At 25.2% G+C, this 21,210-nt stretch overlaps 2 protein-coding genes across 2 annotated transcripts in view; one reads left to right on the top strand and one right to left on the bottom strand.

Moving 5' to 3' along the window:
• Positions 1 to 4,023, top strand: part of LOC117175354 — a 44,080-nt gene extending 40,057 nt beyond the window's left edge. Inside the window, exon 4 of the mRNA XM_033365064.1 lies at positions 3,905 to 4,023. The gene's annotated coding sequence lies outside the window, so the exon portion shown is untranslated. The remainder of the gene's footprint in view (positions 1 to 3,904) is intronic.
• Positions 4,024 to 13,857: 9,834 nt separating this feature from the next.
• LOC117168652 (frizzled-4-like) overlaps positions 13,858 to 21,210 on the bottom strand; it is a 35,139-nt gene continuing 27,786 nt past the window's right edge. Inside the window, exon 5 of the mRNA XM_033354324.1 lies at positions 13,858 to 15,001. Coding sequence (XP_033210215.1) covers positions 14,201 to 15,001 — 801 coding nt within the window. The 3' untranslated portion in view covers positions 13,858 to 14,200. The remainder of the gene's footprint in view (positions 15,002 to 21,210) is intronic.

Genomic DNA, 21,210 nt, shown 5'->3' with positions numbered 1-21,210 from the left:
AAATAAATATCTGAGTTTCGAAGAACATGTTTTTTTGACTCATATTTATTTTCTCGATTTACGATTGGACCGTAAGACATAAAGAATTTGAAATCAAGAAATGGAATAGTTCAATTTCCAGTCAAAAAATATTTAAATTTTCAGATTATAAAATTAATTTTCGAAAAAGAAAATTAATTTTTTACCAAAAAAGGGACAAATTTTCAAAAAATTATTTAAATTTTCAACCAAAGCAATGAATTTTCAAGCAAGAAAATTAAATGACTTTCAAAAATTGACAATTTTCGACAGAAAATGGAATAGATACATTTTCAGTTATAAAGAACAATTTTCATTTAAAAAAATTAATTTTCAGTCAAACAAATTAATTTTTGACAAAAAAAAAAGAAGAAAATCAAATGTCTTTCAAAAAAGGTAGATGAATTTTGAACCAAATAGTAAAGTTTTCAACGAAAAAGATTGAATGTCCGTCAAAAAGAAGACATTTTCGACAAAAATGGAATATTTAAATTTTCGGTAAAAAAGATAATTTTTAATAAAAAAAAGCAACTAATTTTTAAACAAACGAAATTATTTTCAACCGAAAAAATGAATTTTTAACCAAATTGTGGAATTTTCTACACAAAAAATTAACTTTGTACTAGAAAAAGATAAATTTGGAACAAAAAAGATGAATTTTTCACCAAGAGAATAAAATTTTTTTTACAAAACAATTCAATTTTCGACGAAAAAATGGATTAGTTCAATTTTCAGTTAAAGAAAAGTTATTTTTTAATATAAGAAATGAATTTTCTTTTTAAAAAAAAGACAAATTTTCAACACAGTAGTTCGATTTCCCATCAAGGAGATTAAATATCTATCAAAAACCAATTTTTGACAAAAAATGGTATAGATAAATTTTCAGTAAAAAAATTAATTTCCAATAAAAGAAACTAATTTTAATTCAACGAAATTAATTTTCTATAAAAAAAGACAAGATTTCAACAAAATAGATGAATTTAACAAAATTAACAAAATGTTTTAAACCGAATTAAATTTTTAACCAAAGAAATACATTTTAACCAGACATGGAATAGTTAAATTTGCAATAAGAAAAATAAATTTTCAACAGATGAATTTTAAAATTAGAAGTTTAAGTGTCTATAAAAAATAGATAAGTTCTTGACTAGAAATAAATTTTAGACCTAAAAAATTAAATGGCTTTCAAAAAATTTTCAAAAAGCTAGATGAATTTAAACCAAAATTGTTTTAAAAAAGATGAATTTTCAACCAAATGTACAGTTCAAAAATTAATTTTTAATTTAAAAAAATTAATTTTCAATCAAAGAAATTAATTTTCAACCAAAAAAGACAAATTTTTCACCAAAAAGATGGCATTAAAGATGAGAAGTGAATTTTCAAGTAAAAAAGATCAATTTTTGTACAAAAATAGAATACCTACATTTCCAGTAAAAAAAATTCATTTTCAAAACCAAAAAAAAAGAATTTTCAACATAAAAAATAAATTTTCTACCAATGAGATTAAATGTCTGACGAAAAAAGAAAATTTTCGACAAAAAATGAATTTTTAATAACAAAAAATTAATTTTTAAACAAAAAAATTATTTTGCTACCAAAGGAGATTAAATGTCTATAAAAGAATGTACATTTTTTAGTAAAAATGAAAAGTTAAATTTTCAGTAAAAAAATAAATTTTAATTAAAAGAAAAACTAGTTTTCAATAAAAAAAAATTAATTTTCATGCAAAAAATTAAGTTTCTACCAAAAAAATTTAATTTATTTCAAAGAAGGTCATTTTTCGACAAAAAATGGATTTTCCACCAATGAAATGAAAAATTTTCCACCAAAGAGATAAAGTTGAAAAAATTAATTTTCAATAAGAAAAAAAATTAATTTTTAATCAAAAAATGTAATTAAAATAACAAAAAATTTAAACAGAAAATAAATAAATTTTCAACAAAATAGTTAATTTTCAAAGCTAACAATTAAATTTTAACTGTAAAATTTTTAGTTAAAAAAAAAGTTTTCGATTAAAATAAATTAATTTTTAGTCAAAGAAATGAATTTTCAATCAAAATAATGAATTTTCTACCAAAATAATTGAATTTTCAAGTAAAAAATATCAATTTTTTAACAAAAATGGAATAGCTACATTTCCAGTGAAAAAAGACATTTTCTTCAAAAAAACAATAAATTTTCAATAAAACAGTTATTAATTTTCAGTCAAAGAAATTAATTTTCTACCAAAAAGATAAATTTTTAACAAGGTACATGAATTTCCAGAAAAAGTTAAATAGGTAAATTAATTAATTTCCAATTAAAAAAAGAAATAATTGCCAAACAAAGAAATTAATTTTTAAACCACGAAATGCATTTTCTACCAAAATAAAAGACAATTTTCAAAAAGGTGGATGGATTTTCAACAAAGTAATTAAATTTTCCACGAGAAAGATGCATTTTAAACCAAGCAGATTAAACTCTGTAGAATTTTTTTTTCAAATAATTTAATAGTTAAATTTCATTTTGAAAAATATTAATTTTAAATAAAAAATAATTATTTTTAATCAAAGAAATAAATTTAAAAAAAAGTAATTTTTCTATAAAAAGAAGACAACTTTTCAACTAAAAATCTGCATTTTCAAGTAAAGAAGATACATTTTAAACTAAATTCGCAATCGGAAAAATAAATTTTAAACAAAATAGTTCAATTTTCCAATAAGCAGATTTATTTTCAACTAAGAAGATTAATTGTCTGTCAAAAAAGATAAGTTTTTGTTAAGAAATGCTATAGTTACATTTTTAGTTAAAAAATTATTTTTCAGTCTATGAAATTAATTTTGGATTAAAAAAATGAATTTTCTTTTAAAAAAAGAAACAAATTTTTCACAAAATAGTTAGACTTCCCACCAAGGAGGTTAAATGTCTGTCAAAAAGTAATTTTTGACAAAAATGGAATAAATTTTTATTAAAAAATTAATTTCAAATAAAAGAAACTAATTTTCTAAAAAAAAAAGACAAAATTTCAACAAAATATATGAATTTTTAAGAAATAAGAAGATTAAGTGTCTATCAAAAAAGATAAAAATTAGTTTTCGACAAAAAAATTTAATGTTTTAAAAAATTTAAATTTACGACTAAAAATGGAATAGTTTAATTTTCAGTAAAAAAATTAATTTTTAATGAAAAATAACTAATTTTGAAACAGGAAAAATGTCAACCAAAAATGTGTATTTTCTACCAATAACAAAAAAAAAATAAAAACCAAACAGATGAATTTTCATCCGTTAAATTAAATGTCTTTCGAAAAATTTAAATTTTCGACTAAAAATGGAATAGTTAAATTTTAAGTTTAAAAAATTAACTTTCAATCAGAAAAAAATTAATTTTTAATCAAAGAAATTAATTTTCGTCTAAAAGAAAAACAGATTTGCAACACAAAATAAATGAATTGTCAACAAAATAGTTAAATTTTTTAAACAAACAATTAACTTTTAACTAAAATAATGAAACTTCAAGAAACAAAAAAGGGAACTTTTATCCTAATAATTTAATTTAAACCAAAAAGATGAATTTTTAAATGAAAAAATCTAATTTTTAGTCAAAAAAATGAATTTTCAATTGAAAAAATAAATTTTCTACCAAATAAATAATTAATTATTAAAAACATTTACGAATCATATACGATTTTTTGTAAAGATAATGTTGGAATATAAATATTGATTGTTTAAAAAATGGTATTTTTATTTTATTTTTGTTTATTCATTTATTTTTTAATTAAAATTTTAATTTCATTAGAAAAATTGTAATGAAATAATTGCATGACAATTTTTAGTGTTACTCAAATGAGTCCGAGGCCTCGAATTTTGAAAAATATGGGTAAAAAATAAAAAATGGTGATTTTCAGAGTTCTCATCGCGAGTGTTCCATACATCGGTTATATACTCAATACAGGAGAAATGACCGGACCGTACAAATTGTACGTAAAATGTCTGAAAGTATTAAAATATGACACGATTCTGGTGAATGAAATCGAGTGGAAGAAGCTGCCAGATTCGGAAAAAATTCCCTGGCTCATGCGAATCATACGCGAGAATTGCAGACACGTTTTCGAAGGCATGGTTAATTAATATCATTAATCTAGTCAATTGTTTCATTATTTATTTAATAATTACGTTTCAGCAAGATATTTTTACAGCCTTTGACGACAATTTGTAAATAGGAATGAAAAATTTCTTCTCGAGAGTGATAGAACAATTGTTAATAATAATAAAAAGAACATTTATAAATTGTACAAATAGTTTAGAACATTAAATTGATTTTTATTATAATTAATTGTGGATTTAAACATGATGTGTTAAATTTTCTGTTAAAGTAATTAATTTTCTAGCAAAGAAATTAATTTTTGATCAACAAAAAAGATAAATTTTCGACAATATAGTTGAATTTTCAACCGAAGAGATCAAATTTCGGACAAAAAATGGAATAGTTGAAGTGTAAGTTGAAAAAACTGAATCTTCAACCAAAAAATTTAATTTCTACCGTGAAAAGATAATTTTTTAATAAAATTGATGAATTTTAAACCCCGTGGTTAAATTTCTCTTTTAAAAAAAGGTAAATTTTCGACAAAAAATGGAATAGTTAAATTTTCAGTTGAAAAAAAATCCAATTTTAACCAAAGAAATTAATTTTTAAAAAAAGAAAAAATTCTGCCAAAAAAGAGATACGCTTTAAAAAAAATTAGATGAATTTTTAACAAAATAGTTAAATTTTCATCTAAGCAGATGAATTTTAACCAAGAAAATTAAAAATCTTCCAAAAAAGGTAAATTTTCGACAAAAAACGGAATAGTTTAATTTTCGGTTAAGAACATTAATTTTCAATTTAAAAAAATTAATTTTCAATCCAAGCAAGAACTAAAAAAAGAGATACACTTTCAAAAAATTAGAGGAATTTTAAACAAAATACTTCAATTAATTTTCAATAAAAAATAAATTAATTTTCGACAAAATTAATTAATTTTTGCAAAAGAATAATACAAATTTTTAACAAAAAGGATGAATTTTAAACAACATACTTAAATTTCCAACCAAGAAATAAACAATTAAAAAAAGCAAATTTTCTACAAAAAATGGAATAGTTAAATATTCAGTTCAAAAAATTAATTTTTAAACCAAGAAATGTATTTGAAAACAAATTTTTTCAAACAAATAGATGAATTTTCAAAACAAAAAAATGAAATGTGTTTCAAAAAAAGATAAATTTTCGACGAAACATAGAATTATTAGAATTTCAGTTAAAAAATCTAATTTGCAACAAAAAATATTAATTTTAAATCAAAGAAATTAATTTTCTACACAAAAAGGGACAATTTTTAAACAAAAACGATCAATTTTAAACAACATACTTAAATTTCCAACTAAGAAAATTAAAAATCTTTCAATAAAGGTAAATTTTCGGTTAAAAACCATAATTTTCAATTTAAAAAAATTAATTTTCAGTCCAAGAAATTAATTTTCGACCAAAAACAAAAAAAAATTTATCGAAAAACATCTGAATTTTCGAAAAAATGGAATAGTTAAATTTTCAGTGAAAAATCAATTTTTAATTGAAAAGCAAAATTTCAATTAAAGAAATGAATTTTGAACTAAAAAAAGAGATAAACTTTCAAAAAATTAGAGGAATTTTAAATAAAATACTTCAATTAATTTTCAATAAAAAATAAATTAATTTTCGACAAAATTAATTAATTTTTGCAAAAAAAAAAAAAAATACAAATTTTTAACAAAAAGGATGAATTTTGAACAACATACTTAAATTTCCAACCCAAGAGAATAAAAAAAATTTCAAAAAAGGCAAATTTTCAACAAAAAATGGAATAGATAAATTTTCAATTCAAAAAATTAATTTTCAATTTAAAAAATTAATTTTCAATCAAAGAAATGTATTTTGAAAAGAAATTTTTTCAAACAAATAGATGAATTTTCAAAAAAAAAAATGAAATGTGTTTCAAAAAAAGATAAATTTTCGACAAAACATAGAATTGTTGAAATTTCAGTTAAAAAAACTAATTTGCAACAACAAAGATTAATTTTAAATCAAAGAAATTAATTTTCAACCAAAAACAGAAAAATTTTCACCCAAAAAGATTAAATGTCTGTTCAAACATATCAATTTTCAATAAAAATGGAATAGTTAAATTTTCAGTAAAAAATTTAATTTTTTAATTTAAAAAACAAATTTCAACCAAAGAAATGAATTTTCAAAAAAAAAATGCATTCTTCACCAATGAAAAGACAAATTTCAACAAAATAGATGAATTTTAAACAACATAGTTCAATTTTTTCGAGAAAAAATATAAATTTTAAGTTGAAAAATAATAATAATAATAAGCTTCAAAGAAAAAAACGATAATTTTTTAACAAATTGGGTAAATTTTCAACTAGAGAGATCAAATGTCTGACAGCAAAGGAAAGTTTTCCAGAAAATAAAGAATAGTTAATTTTTTAGTTGAGAAAAACTAATTTTCAGTAGAAGAAAAATTAATTTTCAATCAAAGAAATGAATTCTAAACCAAAAAACTGCATTTTCTTCCGATAAAAAGAATAAATTTGAATAAAATGGATAAATTTTAAACAAAATAGTGAAATTTTCAACGAAACAGCTAAAATTTCAACCGAAAAATGGTAAACTTTCGATAAAACATGGAATAGTTAAAGTTTCAGTAAAAAAAATAAATATTCAATCAAAAAAAAATTCTCAATCAGAAATTAATTTTCTACCAAAAAGGACAAATTTTTAAAAAGATAGATGAATTTTCAACAAAATAGTTAAATTTTCTACCAAAAAGATTAATTTTCAACCAAAAACAGTAAATTTTTTATCAAACATGGAATACTTAAAATTTTAGTTAAAAATAAATAATTTTCATTAAAAAAGACAATAATTTTCAATCAAAGAAATTAATTTTCGACTGAAAAAATAGATTATCAAAGAGAAAAAGACCAATTTTCAACAAACTAGATGAATTTGTAATAAAATTGTTAAATTTTCAATAGAACAGATACATTTTTATCCAAAAAGATTAAATATCAGTTAAAAATATCAATTTTAAAGAAAAATGGAATATTTAAAGTTTCAATAAGAAAAAAATCTTATACCAACAAAAAAAAATAATTTTTCAAGAAATTGTACAAATTTTCAACCCCAGAGATCACATGTCTGACAAGAAAGGGAAGATTTTCACAAAAATAAAATAGTTAAATTTTCAGTTGGATTTTCCAGTAAGAAAATTAAGTGTCTTTCAAAAAAGATAAGTTCTTAACAAGAAATAGAATAGTTAAATTTTTTGTTAAAAAATTATTTTTTTTAATCAGAGAAATAAGAAATCAGTTGAAAAAAAATTAATTTTTAACCAAAAAAGTCCATTTCTACCATGAAAAGACAATTTTTTAAGAAAATGGACCAATTTTAAACAACACAGTTAAATAGTTAAATATGGAATAGTTAAATTTTTAGTAAAAAAATTAATTTTTAATTTAAAAAAAAATTATTTTAAATCAAGGAAATTAATATTCAACCAAAAAATTAAATATCTTTCAAAAAGGTAAATTTTTGACAAAACATGGAATAGTTAAATTTTCAGTTAAAAAAAAAAATAATTTTTAATAAAAAAGTTAATTTTTAATCAAAGAAATTAATTTTCAACCAAAAAATTTTATGAATTTCGAACCAGTGAAAGTTTCTACAAAACATGAAATATTTAAAGTTTGAGTTAAAAAAAAAATATCAATGAAAAAAACTAATTTTCAATTAGGAAATGAATTTTCAAGCAAAAAATAAATTTTCTGCCAAAAAAAGAGATACACTTTCAACGAACCAGATGAATTTTCAACAAAATAGTTAAATTTTTAGTTGAATTAATATTCAATCAAAAAAATTTATTAATTTTCGACAAAAAAAAAATTTTTTTACAAAAAAAAGACAAATTTTGAACAGAAAAAATTTTATCCATAAAGATTAAATGTCTGATTAAACATACCAATTTTCAAGAAAAATTGAATAGTTAAATTGCAGTAAAAAATTAATTTTTAATTTAAAAAAAAAATTTCATTCAAAGAAATGAATTTTCAAATAAAAATGCATTCTTCATCAATGAAAAGACAAATTTTCAACTAAACCGTTGAATTCTGAATAATATAGTTAAATTTTCACCAAAAAATTTAAATATCTTTCAAAAAAGGTGAATTTTTATCGAAAAATGGAATAATTCAATTTTCAGTTGAAAAAAAATTAATTTCCAAATAAGAAACGTAATTTTCGACTTTAACTGTCAACCAAAAAAATTTAATATCTTTCAAAAAAAGTAAATTTTCGACAAAAAACTGAATATTTCAAAAAATTATTTTTAAATCAAAGAAATTATTTTTTGACAAAAAAAATTAATTTTCTATAAAAAAATACAAATTTTCAAAGAAATTAAATGTCTGTTCAAAAATATCAACTTTCAAGAAAAATGGAATCGTTAAATTTTCATTAACAAAATTATTAAATATATTAATTATATTGATATTAATTATTAATATTAATTATATTTATATTAATTATTCCTATTAATTATTAAATATCTTTCAAAGAAGGTAAATTTTTATCAAAAAATGGAATAGTTAAATTTTCAGTTAGAAAAAAAATTAATGTTTTTACAAAAAAAGACAAATTTTCAACCAAACAGATAAATTTTAAACCAAGGAAATTAAATGTCTGTTAAAAAATTTAACTTTTTAAGAAAAATGGAATCGTTAAATTTTCAGCAAAAAAATTAATTTTCAATAAAAAACAACTAATTTTGAATAAAAAAAATTAATTTGGACAAAAAAAATGAATTGTCTAAAGAAACAAGATAATTTTCAAAAATGTAAACGAATTTTCAATGAAATAGTTAATTTTTCAACCAAAAAGTTTAATATCTTTCAAAAAAAGGTAAATTTTCGACAAAATATGGAATAGTTAAATTTTCAGTCAAAAAATTAATTTTCAATAGTAACCTAATTTTCAATCAAAGATATTATTTTTTAACAAAACAGTTAAATTCTCTGCAAGATAGTTAAATTATCAACTAAGTAGATTAAATTTCTGACAAGAAAGCTAAATTTTCGATCAAGAATGGAATAGTAGTTAGTGTAAGTTAAAACAAAAATTCAATACCCAAATATTAATTTTTGGTCAAAGAAATTAATTTTTGAGACAAAAAATTAATTTTCTACTAGCAAAAGACAAATTTGCAACAAAATGGATGAATTTTAAACAGCATAGTTAGATTTTCAATGAAACAGATACATTTTTATCGAAGAATATTCAATGACTGTTCAGGAATATAAATTTTGAGGAAAAATGGAATAGTTCCAAACAAGGAGATTAAATTGCTATCAAAAACATTCATTTTTGACAAAAATGGAAGTTAAATTTCAAAAAATGGAATAGTTAAAGTTTCAGTTAAAAAGAATTTGTTTTCAATAAAAAAATTATTAATCTTCAATTAAAGAAATTAATTTTCTAAAAAAAAGACCAATTTTTAATTTAAAAAATAGTGTAATTTTCAGGCAAGCAGATACATTTTTATTCCAAGAGATTAAATGTCTGTTGAAAAGTCTAAATTTTCAAGAAAAATGGAATATAGTTAAATTTTCAATAAAAAAAAAAACTAAAAAAATGTTTTCAATCAAAAAAATTAATTTTCGACAGAAAAAAATTGTCTACACAAAAAAATGCATGTGCTAGGAATGATTTTATTTTTTTGAAAGAATTAGAAGCCAAAACAAGTTCTTTTCTTCATCAATCGTACTGAAAATATACACAAGTCGAAAGAAATCGCTCTTCCCCCTGGCGCATACGATATTTTTAATAACAAATATATGATTTCAGACATATTAGATTTTGAATTTAAGAAGCATGATTTAGGTTAGTTTTAAGGTAATTTATAATAACTTAACATAAATTGCCTAAAATTCAATTTCAAAATGTCTACCAGGGGTGTTAGTAGAAGTTTTCCGGTTTTACTCATAGATGTCGCTAGAGATATGTATACATTTCTATGATTTGGCATCTATGTCATATTTTTCTATGGGTAATAGCCTTAAAAATACATAATTCCATTCTGCCAAAATAATGGCATCATAGTTGTTTACCTCAGTGAATATGTCGAGTTTCGTTCCAAGTAAATCATATTTGCGGCATTTGTTGGTTTTATTATTTCATTAAAAGAAAAAACCAGTTAAAATCTCATCGATTACTGGTAGAAAATTATGGAGAACACGCTCCAGTGATTAGAACATGTGACCCAAGGAGCAATTTTCAAACGTTTAAAAGCCATAGGAAAAATCCAAAAGTATGGAAAATGGGTACCACACCAACTGAACGATAGACAAATGGAAAATCGAAAAGCCATTTGTGAAATGCTGCTTGAACGGTTCGAAAGGAAATCTTTTCTGCATCTAGTTGTCACAGGGGACGAAAAATGGATTTATTTCGAGAACCAGAAGCAAATAAATCATGGCTTTCACCTGGTGAGGTCGACCCATCGACTCCAAGGCCAAATCGCTTTGGCCGTAAGACAATAATCTGTGTTTGGTGGGACCAGTGTGGTGTGGTGTGGTGTGTTGTACTTCAAGTTATTAAAACCTGGTGAGACTGTGAACACGGATCGCTACCGACAACAAATTATCAATTTGAATCATGCGTTGATCGAAAAACAGCCGGAATGGACCCGAAGACATGGCAAAGTTATCCTACAACATTCCAACGCACCGTCTCATACCGCTAAAGTGGTGAAGAACACATTAAAAACATTGAATTGGCAAATATTATCGCACCGGCCGTACTCGCCAAACCTCGCCCCGTCCGACTATCACCTCTTCGCATTGATGGGACATTCACTGGCAGAGCAGCGCTTCGCCAATTTTGAAGAAGTCGAAAAATGGCTCGTCGAATGGTTTGCCTCGAAAGAGAAAAAGTTTTTTTTGGAATGATATCCATGATTTGCCTGAAAGATGGCCAAAATGTGTAGAATCCAATGGTCAATACTTTAAATAAAAAATGTTCAAGACTCCCTTGAGGATTAATGAAAAAACGGGCACACTTCAACTAACACCTCTATACATTTCCGGAAATTTTTGGTAATTATTGGTAATTTTCCACGTTAATTGGAAACTTACCATAAATTACCCAACATTGAGTTTTAAATATTTTTATCAATTTTCGGAAATTTATGATGTTATTTGGTCATTTATGGTAAAATTACAGGTAATTTATGGTAACTTATCATAAATTGTCTAAAATTCAATTTTACAATGTCTATAAATTTCCGGAAATTTTGAGTCACTTATGATGATTTTACAAATCAATATGGCAACATCACATAAATGACCGAAAATTCAATTTCTAACATTTTTATAAATTTATGGTAATTTTGCAGGTCAGTTGGAAGCATACCATAAATTACCCAAAATTCTATTTTAAGTTTTTTTATAAATTTCTGGAAATTTTCGATTATTAATGGTAGTTTTACAGGTAAATATGGTAACTTACCCAATATTTAATTTTAAAAATTTTGAGAAATTTCCGGAAATTTATGATATTTTTTGGTAATTTATGGTAATATTAATGTAATTTACGATAAATTCACATAAATTGCCCAAAATCTAATTACAAAATATCTATAAATTTCCGGAAATTTGTGCTACATTTACAAGTCAATTCGAAACTTTTCATAAATTACCTAAAATTCAATTTTAAACATTCGTATAAATTTCAGGAAATTTATGAAATTTTGTGGTAATATTACAGATAATTTACCCTAAATTACCATGAATTGCCCAAAATTCAATTTAACAATGTCTATACATTTTCGAAAATTTCGATCGTTTACGGTAATTTTACATGTAGATGAGATAACTTACAGTAAATTACCCAACATTATTTGGTTATTTAGGATAATATTACAGCTAATCCATGGTAACTCACCAATTTACCATAAATTGTCAAAAATTGTCAAAAATTCAATTTGAAGATGTCTATAAATTTCCATAAGTTCTCGATCATTTCTAGTAACTTTACAGGGCAATTGGAAACTTACCATAAATTATCAAAAATTGAATTTTATGATGTCTATACATTTCCGGAAATATTCGATCATTGTAACTTTGCAGATTAATTGGAAACTTACCATAAATTATCCAAAATTAAATTTAAAAATGTTACAAATTTTGGGTAATTTATGGTAATTTTACAAGTCAATATGGTAACTTAACATAAATTAACGAAAATTCAATTTTAAACATTTTCATAAATTTGCGAAAATATATATTTCTTGGTAATTTAGGTAATATTAGAAGTAATTATTAGTAACTTACCTTTTCATTTAAGAAAACGACATTGCGCAAGCGCTAAAGATATATGACACTTCCCTGTGGGTTTCGGTCAATTTTGACCGAAACTTATGTGGGAATAGTAAACATTGACGAAAAAAAAACTATTTCGAACAATTGGAAGTTAAAAAACTTCTCAAAAAAGAAATGTCTAATAAACCAGGAGAAAATCTATTGAAAAGAAAAAAGGTTGGTGCGCACAAGAGTTACTCTTTTGGAAAGTGCAAAAGTGACAGTCGGTCCAAGTCCTACTTGGAATGTACTTATTATTTTATTATATTTCCAAAACTCTGTTTGATATATCAAAAGGGTGACATTCTCGATGGTTCACTTAAAAAGCATATTAAAAATGAAGCAAAATGCAGTAAAAGTGATATGTGGGTGAGGTTATGTGCGTGCAGTGACGAGTATTTTTCAAGCATGAAGGATGTAAACAAGGATACTGACGTTTGCTCATTGCATTCTATTAATTTTAACTTATTCTCATTACAAATAGTTTATGAAGGTTTAATCAGATGTTTAAAGTTCTTTAAATACTAACGTTCTCTCATTTAAACAGTTTAATATTGAAAATTAAAATCTGCATGTACCTTCTTTAATTTCGAGCATGAGATTAAAATCGTCTTTCGAAAGGAAGTATTTTTCCATCATTTATGCTCGAACTGCAGTTTGTTAAAAAAAAATCATGCCATTATTTACATCTATTTACAGTTGTTTAACTCAACACGTTTTTTTATCAAAAATGTTAAAATTCAAACCCTGTGGATTATTAATTATTTTAAGTCTTCCAAACATGGATTTAAAAATTCTTTACATTGCAAATTCACGCTTTAAAATAAATTATTATATAATATTATATAATAATAATAATAAACATTTCTAAAAATTCTTGATTGAGCTTATTGTAAATTATCGTGTGATACTACATTCGTAATATTTCAAGTGATCAGATGTATTTTTTTCCTCAAAATGTGTGAGATTCCCAGTCAAAAAATTAATTTACTGACATATTTCTGGTCTCTTCCAAAAAAGTCCTACCTTCCCCCTCAAGCGGTCACCCTGATATAAGAGCTAGGTAACTTTCAAAACTGATAACCCACTTATAATGATAGATATCAATTCATTTCCAACTGCGTTTCTTTAAAAATGCTTTATTCAACCTTTTTTATATTTTGTAATCATTAAAATTATTTCACTTTTATGCAAAACACTATTTTTTCACTGTTGAAACCTTACACTATACGCAGTGTAAACATAACCTGCATTCCACATACCGGTCAATAAGTTGCTGCTTTTTTCCTTTGGTACATTGTTTTCTGCATTTTAACGACCTTATTAACTGACAAATGGTATTTTTTTCAACTTTTTGTGCAATAATTCAGCACCTGGCACATCATTTTCATTCACTTTTACATTAAAATTAGGTACGATAATGTACATTTTACAAAAAATATGACCGAGATTTTTAAATGCCCACTAAGTGTCATGGCGGCGTCTAAGCTTCCACTCATAAATGAAAATGACTATGTATTGTCGCTCGATTTTTGTCCAAAAAAAAATGTTTTTTTCACCACTGTACTTCACCGCCCCTTTTGTCGCGGTGGACATTTCCTTCTCCAATAGGTCATCATCCAATAAAATAAAGCAAAGGTTTTTAAAATATAAATTTAATTTCCCTAAAATAGTTCTGTACAGTCTTTTCTGTTTAACGATGCAGAATCGCGATTTACAATATTTACAAAATGTACAAATATATTTAACCTAACCTAAAAACAAGTCCTTCACGCGACAGCAACCGACTCGGGCTTCAAGCCCCGAAACATGTTGTAATCGATGTGTTGGTTAGCGTCAATATTCAAAGGCCTCGAAGGTTTGCTCGGTGCCGCCAGCAATCTGCTCCAGGCTCTGCAGGTTTTCCCAGACCAGACCCACATTCCCGCGGTGACGCCAATCACCAGCGAGAGGAAAAGCCTCAACAGGGCCACTTCCAACCCCGCAGCACTGTAAACTGGACCAGGAACACAATTCTCCGTCGCCCTGCAGTCGAGAGCCGCTAAGAGAGCCAAAGTTCTCCACCTGGGCTTCACATGGGACTCGTGAACTGTGCAGGCCAAAGTGCCCAGAGCGGGCAAGGCGTAGAGCAAGGCGAAGATCCCCAGTCTCGTCATCAGCCTCTCCAATTTGGTTGCACTTCGACCCGCGGATCTGACTGCTCTTCTCACCCGAACGAGGGCGCCGCCTGCCAAGCAGGCGAAAACACAGCCGAGAAGAAGGAATGCGGCGTGAGGCAGGACTTCCAACCAGAGGGCAGCTTCATCGGAGATCTGGCAGAGTCCTGTTAGCTCGTCGGCTACGATGTTCCTCGAGATCAAGGTGCCAGCAGTGAGGAGGATTGGTAGACCCCAGGCGGTGGCGTGCAGATATCTTGCGATGTTGTGAAGCGCTTCGCTGCTCCATTCATGCCTCGCACTCAGCAACCAGCATCCGCAGAGAATTGTCCACCAAACGGTGCTCACTAGCGTCAGATAGTATCTTGCGAGCCACCAAATTGTGCAGGGTATGCTTCGCAAACCATCGTGTACCTGGATTAGAATAGAAATATGAATGAGAATATCAATATTTTATGATACTGCGGAAATCGGATGGACTCTCGAACCCAGGAAGAAAGAAAGTATTGATATGAATTCAATTGTAAATACTTTACAAGAATAAAATTAGTGTTTTTGGTCGAAAATTAATCTTCTTGGTTACAATATTTTGTTGAAAACTCGTTCTTTGTTTGATTTAAATTTAATTTTCATCGCAAATATTTCGAATAATTAAAAATATACATTGCTCCTAAGTTTAGGAACTTTTTGAAATTGATTTTTATTATAATTTATTGTGGATTTGAACATGATGTGCGCCACCAATGTCAACCAAAGAATTTAACTGAAATTCAGCTTGAAAAAATCTATTTTTATCCCAATGAAAAGATCAATTCCCAGTGGGCACAAAGTTTGGCGACATCTTTACGATAACTTTACGACATCCTATGTCCATGTCGTTAAGGTGCCTTTACAATATCGTAAGTGAGAAGCATGATCTGACGATGTCTTTACGACATCGTAAAGACAGCGAAACGACATGGACATAGGATGTCGTAAAGTTGTCGTAAAGATGTCGTAACGATTTCATAAAGAAGTCAACAAATTTTGTGCCTACTGGGTTTTTAACAAAAGAGTAAAATTTTTAACCAAAGAGATCAAATTTTACACTTTCTGTTGAAAAAAAAAGTAAATTTTCGACTCAGAAAATAAATTTTTAATCAGGTACATGTTTATCCAAAGAGATTCCATGCCTGTTAAAAATGTAAAGTTTCAAGGAAAATGGAATAGTTCAATTTTCACTAAAAAAATTATTTTAAAAAAAATGAATTACGTCTAAAAATATATATATAAATTTTCAACAAATTAGATGAATCTTAAATAACATAATTAGATTTTCAACCAAACAGATCAAATTTCGAACAAAAAATGAATTAGTTACATCCATTTTCTAAAAAGAAATGGGAATAGCTGCATTTCCAGTAAAAAAGTTAAATTATCAGTAAAAAAATTGATTTTGAATTTTAAAACAATTAATTTCTAATCAAAGAAATTAATTTTCGATCAGAAGAAAAGGGTGAATTTTTAACAAAACAGTTGAATATTCAACCGAAGAGATCAAATGTCTGAGAAAAAATGAAATAGTTATATTTTCTGTCAAAAAATTAATTTTCAATAAAAAAATTAATTTTCAATCAAAGAAATGAATTCTCCACAAAAAAATAATTTTCTTAAAAAAAGAGACAATTTGCAATCAAACAGATGAATTTTCAACCAATCAGATCAATTTGTATCCAAAGAGATTAAATGTCTGTTCCTGGATACGTTCCTGGATGCACCCCTGAACACACAAATACAGTTAGTGTTTTTTGGACGAAAATTAATCTTCTTGGTTACAATATTTTGTTGAAAACTCATTCTTTGTTTGACTGAAATTTAATTTTTTTCGCAAATATTTCGGGAACACAAAAAAATTTATTTAGAAGCTTGGCAGAAACGAGATTAATCAATGCGCTATTTTTTTCCAAAATCTTATTTTAGGAATAAGAAATAACTTTTACGCATTTCCAAAATATTATTTATTATAAATATAAAATTTGAATATATGTATATGCAATTCAAAATGAATTCATAATTTAAATGTATAAATATTAAGAATTTTTCTCTTTAAAACTACTGAAAAGGATGAAAATTTAATTACTTCGAATCAAATTCGAAGTAATTAAATTTTCATCCTTTTGAATTTTAAATGATTTACACTTGAAAATACGAATCACAAAATATTTTGGACTTTTTGGATTGACTTTTGGTTTTCAAAATTATTAACATTAAACAATTTTTATTTATCTGTCTTTAGAATTCAATAATTTTTTATTCTAATTCTACTAATTAGAGAATTTTAGTTTGAAAATCTTCAAAATTGAAAATTTTTCATTTTTAAATCTTAAAAATGAAACTTTTCCAGAAAAAGTTCCAAACTACATACCATTAAAATATACATCTTGAGAATTCAATAATTTTTTAATGCAATATATATTTATTAAATTTAAGAATTTTACATGATAATAAAATTCATGATTTCTTAATTTCGAGAACTCATAATTAGAAATTCTGTAATATTGTTGATTTAATTTCAAAATTTCTTCTTTTTAGAACATTTAGAATTGAAAACTTGACTTTTGATTTCCGAAATCATCGAAATTTAAGAATTTTTATTTTTGAATCTTCAAAATTCAAGAACTTTAAATTGTAAATCTTTTTAAATTCAGTTTGGAAGTTTTAAAAATGATAACTTCACTCCTCTTTAAAATAATCAAAATTTAAGAATTGTATTTTAAATACCCTTAAGATTAAGAAATTTTCTATTGTAACTCTTGCAGACTACAAATCGTTCAATTATAAATCTTTTAAAATTTGAGCTTTTTTTCTTTTCATAATATGCGATCAAATATCCTGTAATTGTAATTATTTACTTTCAAAATTTCTTCTATTTGGAAGTTTTAGAATTGAAAATTATAATTGAAGTACTGAATTACAAATCTTCAAAATATTGGCGAATTTTTAATTGTAAACATCCAGAATGGATATAAAATCCTAAATTCAAATTTTAATTGTTTTCTTTACTTCTAGTTCCTGCTGGGATAAAATCTTATATTCAAATGAAAGTTACAAAATACTGAAATTCAATTAAAATTTAATGATACCGAGGTAGCTATTTTAATATTTATACTACTATATAAAATTGTACTCACTGAATAAATTAAATTGAATGAGAAAAAAATTAATTGAAATTGTACCCGTGCAATCTGTCAAAAATGATATAAAATAAATGTAAATGGAGAACGATATCTGCTTTGGGCTAAAAAATACTTGTCACTGAAATTTCTCCTTCAACTTTTAAATAGAAAATTAATTTTAATTTTAATACGCTCACCTTCTATTTAAATTGAAATTTAATTTTTATATTTCAAGTCAACTCGAATTTGAGTTGTAGAATTTGAAAATTGTCCATTAAAAATTTTGTTATTCTTATTATTTCATTCAATAAATCATGAAATATGCTACATTTTACAAAAATATTTTTATTTTCTGTAATTATTAGTAAAATTGCAATAAAATATACTAATTGCTCAATTCTTAAGCCTTTCAAGTATTATATTAACTACTTCTTATTAATTTTTTTAGATACTCATTACTAACTAAATATTAATAGACATTCATTTAAAAAATTAAACATTATCACTTAAACATTTTAGTATTATATATTGTTGTAATGGTGTGAAATATACGAATATTATTAAATAAAATGTTTACATTCTTTTTTGTCTGACACCCCCCCCCCCCCCCCCCCCCCCCCCCCCCCCCCCCCCCCCCCCCCCCCCCCCCCCCCTCCCCTGAAAACGCGCCATTACCCACTACTAGAGATCCTCTGCCACAATTTCCCACTGTTTTCATTGGCTACGATTAAACCGGAACCAGAAGTGATGAAAAGCGCGCGATTTTTAAACCAAATTTTACAATAAATTTACCATTTTAAAGAATAAAATGAGGAAGAAGATAACATAATATATAAACATATCAAAACTTTATGAAATATATGAAAATAGGAATATTGAGAAAACAAACTATTCCATTTGGTTTTTGAAAGTTAGTTACGTTAGTTCAAAATTCAGGTATTTTTATTAAAATGCGTCTTTTTTAGTAGAAAATTAATCTTGTAAGGAAATTGGAACTATTTCGTTAAAATTTTGTTTTTTGGGTTAAAAAATAATTTTTTAAATTGAAAATTTTCAAGGAAGGTCCGCCAAAATTTGTAGTTTTGTACACGATTGAAACTCGAAATATATATTTTTTATCATTCTTGTATTTTATTAAATTTAGTGGTTTTTTTTGGTAGAAAATTAATCTTCTTGATTACAATATTTTGTTGAAAACTCGTTCTTTGATTGAAAAGTAATTTTTTTAAATGTTAATTTATTTGGTTAAAAAGTGTTCTTTTATATCTGAAAGTTCAATCATTTCGTTAAAAATTAATGTATTTTGACCAAGGTTAATTTTTTGGTAAGGTTCGTAGTTGAAAATTCATTTTCAACGTCATTTTTATTGAAAATGTATTTCTTTCGTTGAAAATCGATTTATTTTTTTTTAAATTCGTCTTGTTTTGTTTGAAAACATTTTTTTAATTGAATGTTTGATTTAAAATTTACATTTTGAAAATTAAACTATTTTGTTGAAAATTTATATACGTATTTAGTGGAAAATGCGTCTTTTTTGGTGAAACATTAATGTGCTTGATTAAAAATTGATTTCCTTCTTTGAAAATACATTTTTTGGATAAAAGTGATTTTTTATTTGTTTGTTAAAAACGGAACTATTTTGATGGAAATTCTTTGTTTGATGTTTGAAAATGATTTATATAACTAAAAATTAATATGTTCCATTTATGGTTGAAAGTGAACCTTTTTTTAGTTGAAAATTCAACTATTTAGTTAAAAATTCGCGTATTCTGTCAAAAATTAATGTTTATGGTTGAAACTTAATCTTTTTGCTTGAAAATTCATCTTTTTGTGGTAGAAAATGAATCTTCTAAACCTATTCGGTTTTTGGTTTACCATAAAAGTGATCTTTTTTAGATACAAAGTTAACCATTTGATTGAAAAGGAATGTATTTTGTCAAAAGTTAATTTTTTTTTAGAAAATGAATGTTCGTTTTTGAAAATTCATTTTGTTCGTTTATCTTTTTGGTTAGAATTTCAACCAATTTCTTACAAATTCATTTTTTTGTAGTAAAACTTCAAAATTTAGTTTAAATTCATCTTTTTTGTTGAAGATTTAGTAGAACAATTTTTTTAATCTATATTTTTAAGTTTGAAATTAAACTTTTACGTTGAAAAATTGTCATTATCGTTGGAAAATTAATTTTCTTACTGAAGAAATTTACTATTTCACCTCTGTTTTAAATATAAAAGTCACTTTATTTTTAGTCAAAAATTCAATTTTCTTGATAGGAAATTAATCTTTTTGGTTAAAGATTCATCATTTTAGTAGAAAAAATTTTTTTCCCTTGAACATTAAACTTTTTAGGTAAAAATTCATGTACTTTGTTGAAAAATCTTCTTTTTTGGTAAAAAAATATCTAAATCTAATGTGTTTACTAATTTTCTTTCGGTTGAAAATATTAATTCTTTTAACCAAAATTTAGTTATTCGATTTTTTGTTTGAATGTAACCTATTTTAGTTGAAGGTTTAGATATTTTATTGAAAATTCGTATTTTTTGAGCAAATAAGTTTTTTTCTGGATCTTTTTTCTTATTTCTGAACACCACTAAACACGATTTATCGGTGTATTGTCATCTAAAACCGAGTGAACTTTCCTGTCCCCTTTATAATCGTATATCAGTCGAATATATTTCAATGAATGCATTGAACAAATCAAACTTTTGCGCCATTTTGAGTTTGTGCCTCAAGTTTACCCCATCGACATATAGAAATGGACCCGTAACGCTTTGGGGAGAACTGAAATGGGCTCTAGAGAGAGAAAAAAAAAATGAGACGTTGACCTGCCTTTATCTATTTCAGGACTCTGTCCAGTGAATTGGCGGCCCCGGGTCCCTGAATATTCTATACGGCTAATTAAAGAAAAAAAGATAAACAATACATTAGAAATTTATAGTTATAATAAATTGAATTTTAAAGAACATTCATGTAAAATAACCTGTTTCAGATAGATTATTTTAAAAACTGTCAAAAAATTGAACAATAATTCTGTAACATTAAAAATAACCATTTGTATTGCATAGGTACAAAACTTCATATTTTGAGGTTTTGTTTTTGTTGTAATTTTTTATTTTACTATATTCAATAACTTTACTTAATATGAAAACATATCCCCATATAAACGTTTTGACAACGCCGACAAACTACACAGGCTGCTACCACTTTTTTATATTTATTTACAATACATTATAAATAAATCAATTCTGAAAAGTGCAATAAACGTCAATTATTGGGGCACTCGCGACACAAAGTACGGTCCTGTGCTGCGCCAAACTTCACCCAACGAAAATATTCTCGACCAATCAGCTTTATCTAGAAAGAGATACGTCTACATCTCAAATGTTTTCTCTCCCTCTAGAGCCATGCACATGCGCTCTTCGCTGTCGGACCGACATGAAACTACCTGGTAATGTCATATGATGTAAATT

Source organism: Belonocnema kinseyi, chromosome 1 (genome assembly GCF_010883055.1).
Source record: "Belonocnema kinseyi isolate 2016_QV_RU_SX_M_011 chromosome 1, B_treatae_v1, whole genome shotgun sequence".
Classification (NCBI taxonomy): domain Eukaryota; kingdom Metazoa; phylum Arthropoda; class Insecta; order Hymenoptera; family Cynipidae; genus Belonocnema; species Belonocnema kinseyi.
This window is presented reverse-complemented; position numbering and strand designations above follow the sequence as displayed.